Raw genomic sequence first — 4,053 nt, 5'->3', positions numbered from 1 at the left:
ATTTCCATTGAAAAACTATTTATAGCCTATAAACAACAACTTCATTTTGAATAAAGAATGCGATACAACACCGCCATTAGCTTGTAGTAATAATATTACATAGTTAATAGAGCAACGAATAATATCAGGGAATACATCACCAGCACAGCTTGCAAATGTAAACATTGTAGCCTCTCTGAAGAAAACAAATTGAGTCTCTGTAGCCTGGACCAAAAGCAGTGGCCCCTTGAGATAGGATTCTGTAAATAATTAGCAATTGGTGTCAATTTAGCTGTTTGTTCAATGATAGTGAGGGCGACTCTAACATCTGTTCTATAAGATCTCGGTGCTGGGACAAACACAATGCAGTTAAGATTTTGCCAAAGGTAATCATATTTACCCAATTTACTGAATTGGGTCTGATAATCGCAATGCGCTCTGTGATTCACTTGGGACCCATTTGGTTCTTGAGTCGACTATTTTGGTACACTGTTTTAGATAGCTATTTGGATACACATCCATAGCCCATCCATCTATTTGCCTGCATCCATAAAAAGCTAAAGCATAAGCTAGCATTGAGCAAGGGATATTGAAGACTCGTGAATTGACTGATATTCCTTTCACTGTTTGTGTTTGTTTGACAACAATGACGTGCGTAAAACCGTGCATAAAATCAAAACGTCTTTGCAATAAATCCGTTTTTAAAATATAGGCCTACCACTTCACACCCCAATCCGAGAGGAGTTCGAGACCTTGAAAAGGAGAGCTTTTGACTCAAAAGCTTCTTAGCTGAAGAAGCCCTCTTATATTATACTAAGTGAGTGGATTTTAGCCCCATTTCACAAGTGACTTTAGCCTACTTATTACTGACGTGTCCAAATTCAGAACATTTAGACGGATTTATTTAGGTTAAAAAAGAAATAATTTAAGTGCGCGAAACATAAATTCACCTCCTTTCTGTGCCACTTTACACAACACGTATAGGCTGCCATGCATCACCTTAACAACGTTTAGCGTATGTATTCAATATATCAAATAGGACGTATAGTTAAGACACGCAAACCAAAACGTAATTTCTGAAACACAGCATTTTATTAAAATCCTTATAAAAATCGGGATATTTCCCCATCAGCGCGCGATTTAACTGTTATTCACATAATCATATGGGATCTGTTAGACAGTCAAAACAATTTCGCCAGAAATGTTCCCTTCTTTTTGAATTGGAAATATGTATATCTCCACTTATACGATCCTGAAATGTTTCTGGGTTGCAAACAATTACCACAAAGTATTTACAAAAAAACAAAAACAAAGGGAAAAAAGCTAAAAGTTGCCAATGTTTATTCATGGCCATAAATATTTTCGGTCCATTGTAAAATAAGCAAGAAATAAAATATTCTATAATTATAAAGTGGTTTTGTACGTGCTTATAACACGAAGGACAAAAAGAAAACATATCTACAACACAAACATACTGTACAAAATTTCACAAGAGCATTGACATTCTTAAATCTAGGGAGAGGCTTGACCCAGTTCTCTTAACGAAAACATGTAAACACGGCGCACATATTAGCCCCGAAAAAAACTGTAGATATGGGTCGAGCTGCAAAATGAAAAGTCTTTATTTTCTAGTGAACTCCCTATCGTGCTCCTAAATGGCAGCCCCGTCAGTCTCAACTAGTTCACCAAGTCCACTGTTGCGTTTGCACCAAGTGATGTGCTGAAGGGAATTGTGGCGTGGTGGCGGCGCTGTACTGAGCATTATATTGCATTTGATGAAGGGTCTGGGCGCTATACGCCGAGAGGGGGAATCCAGCCTGAAAAGTGGCCGCCAAGTCCTGAGCTTTAAGAGTATGACAAGGCTTTCCATCCCTGACTAAGACAGGTACGGCCACCCGCCGGGGAGAGGGGAGATGGGTCACTTCCATACCTTTTTCAGCGCGCGCTCTCTTCATTTTGTACCGATGATTCTGGAACCAAATTTTCACTTGAGTTGGTGTCAGGCGAATCAAACTCGCGAGGTGTTCTCTCTCTGGCGCGGAGAGGTATCTCTGTTGCCTAAACCGACGCTCAAGTTCGTACGTCTGTGCCTTGGAAAACAGCACTCTTCTTTTTCGCTTCTTACCGGAGTCGCTGCCGTTGCTTGAAGTTTCCTTGTCATTGTCTGGCGATTCGTCCGCAGAGGGTTCTGGGGACTTGGCTGAGTCTTGAGAACTAGCTGAAAGACCATGCACTGCGTGGGAGAGACAAAATACAACCATTAAAATTGTTTTCTCTACTGAAATGCACCTGCCATGCACACATGGAAATGCTAGGCTACTACATGTAATAGGAATTTTTCAAAGCAACATGTTAAAGTAACGCATTTCGTTTGTACAGCCAAAATACAATGTTATTCGTTTTTTTAAATGTTGGGACCCACAATAATGATTCCCATCAGTCCCAAAAGAACGTGATTCACTGAAGCAGCAACACCATGCACTGTCTGCCTACAAATCCTCATCCTGCAAAAATGTAATACACAGGGTCAAATTTCTGAAGTCGATTTTATGTGGCTTTATAGTCGATGCATTTACAAGTCTCTATCGATCATATTCTAAAAACGTTTAGTGTAACTAGAGCACATGTAAACATGAAATTATTTAAATGGTGGTAACGCCTTAAGACGAGCGCAGCAATGCATGGCGAATAAAGATGAACGCTGCACATCATTCAAGGGCACCATTGAGCCCAGACACGACGGAATAGAGATTATACATTCCATCAAGTATAAATTGGATAACATATATATGATGCGTTCTCACTCACAAAACAGGCAGATAAAAGTCTTAACTTTTAACTGCATTGCAAATTAACTTACGATTCTTAAAGAGTTGGCTACTTACGTGAATATTGGATAGTGTCTGTGGTGGCAAGCCATCTTGTGTAAGGATTGTCACTACTATCATAAAAGCGGTTCTTTATAGGCAGATTTTGAACGTTTACTAGCGGACTTTGCACCAAAACTCCAGTGGTTTTTGTCGTCTCCGATCCCTCGTTATCTTCTTCCGGTCCAGTGATAGATCCTTCTTCATCATTCGTGTCAGGGAGGTCCAAAATGTCCTTTACAGAAAAGCCCGTCTTTGTGTTGGTCAACGACATATTCTGGGGAAATGTATGCTGGAAAGTTGCTGCACCAGTTTGGCAATCCGCTGTTTTAAAACACAAAACACAATTGCTGATCAGAAAAAAGGTTATCTCACTGCCGTTTTACGTTTTCTATTCAAAGCAAATCATGAGCCTCTGTCGATAACCATTGCCTAACCAAGTAGTAGAGGAATCAGTTCTGTAAGTCCAGGAAGAATGCCAAAGTGGTTGAAGTGCTATATCTGGCTCATTGATACTGTGCTACTGCTGGGTGCTACGGAGAAATAAGCCATTACCGGTCCGATCAGCCCATATAAGGTTGGTCTCAACACATGAACCTGCAGTGAAAAAGCATTAAAAACGCAAAAGGTTGGCCACGTGTGGGCGGGTCTTGGGAGTCAAGTGGATGAAGACAGTGTTTGCAGATGTGAAATTGCGGGTTTTGGGGAGATCCGAGCCTCTACCATTGGTGCTTCAGAACATGATGAGTGGTATAACGTGTCAATTAATTACAAAGATGGGAAGGGCCTTTTTTTTACACCCTATTTACATACAAAGGACCTCCAAGTAGCTTTATACTCCGAATACTTGAAAGCGAGTTTTAACAAATTGCTCCTGAAAAAGCTTTTGCTTTATAGGCTTCTCTCCACATATATAAAATATTGAATCATAGGAAAACTGCGTTTTTGGCGGTTGGTCTAAATCTGTGGTCTGGATGCCCGGTCGATAGCCTAATACTTTCTATCATACTTTCTCTCCTAAATAAAATTATGTTTGAATTTTCAACACAAATTTATGTAAAACATTTGAGTCAATATTTTGGTTCAGGCTTAGGGGACAAGGGGCTTAAAATCGGATTCTATTTGTTTGGAAAACATCGATCGGACCTAAAAAGGGCAATGATAACCGACTGACAATAATAATAATGACGAACAGCCTATAAGGAAA

The 4,053-nt window shown here is 40.0% G+C and overlaps 1 protein-coding gene across 3 annotated transcripts; it reads right to left on the bottom strand.

Annotated features, from left to right (window-relative positions):
- Positions 1 to 1,661: 1,661 nt before the first annotated feature.
- LOC311145461 (homeobox protein Nkx-2.2a-like) lies at positions 1,662 to 3,120 on the bottom strand (the record flags this gene model as incomplete). Of its 3 annotated transcripts, none has more annotated exons than XM_084181704.1 (2): positions 1,662 to 2,257; positions 2,865 to 3,120. In XM_084181704.1, 2 exons carry the CDS (start codon positions 3,118 to 3,120, stop codon positions 1,662 to 1,664), a joined length of 852 nt encoding a protein of 283 aa, XP_084037830.1. The 3 variants fall into 3 exon arrangements, with proteins under 3 accessions (XP_084037830.1, XP_084037831.1, XP_084037832.1); XM_084181705.1 differs by having other exon boundaries at positions 1,662 to 2,254; XM_084181706.1 differs by having other exon boundaries at positions 1,662 to 2,212.
- Between the last annotated feature and the right edge of the window lie 933 nt (positions 3,121 to 4,053).

The sequence above is a fragment of the Coregonus lavaretus genome (genome assembly GCF_964263955.1).
Source record: "Coregonus lavaretus genome assembly, chromosome: 18".
In the NCBI taxonomy this organism is placed as follows: Eukaryota; Metazoa; Chordata; class Actinopteri; order Salmoniformes; family Salmonidae; genus Coregonus; species Coregonus lavaretus.
The sequence above is the reverse complement of the archived record's forward strand: the minus strand, read 5'-3'. Positions and strand labels throughout refer to the sequence as shown.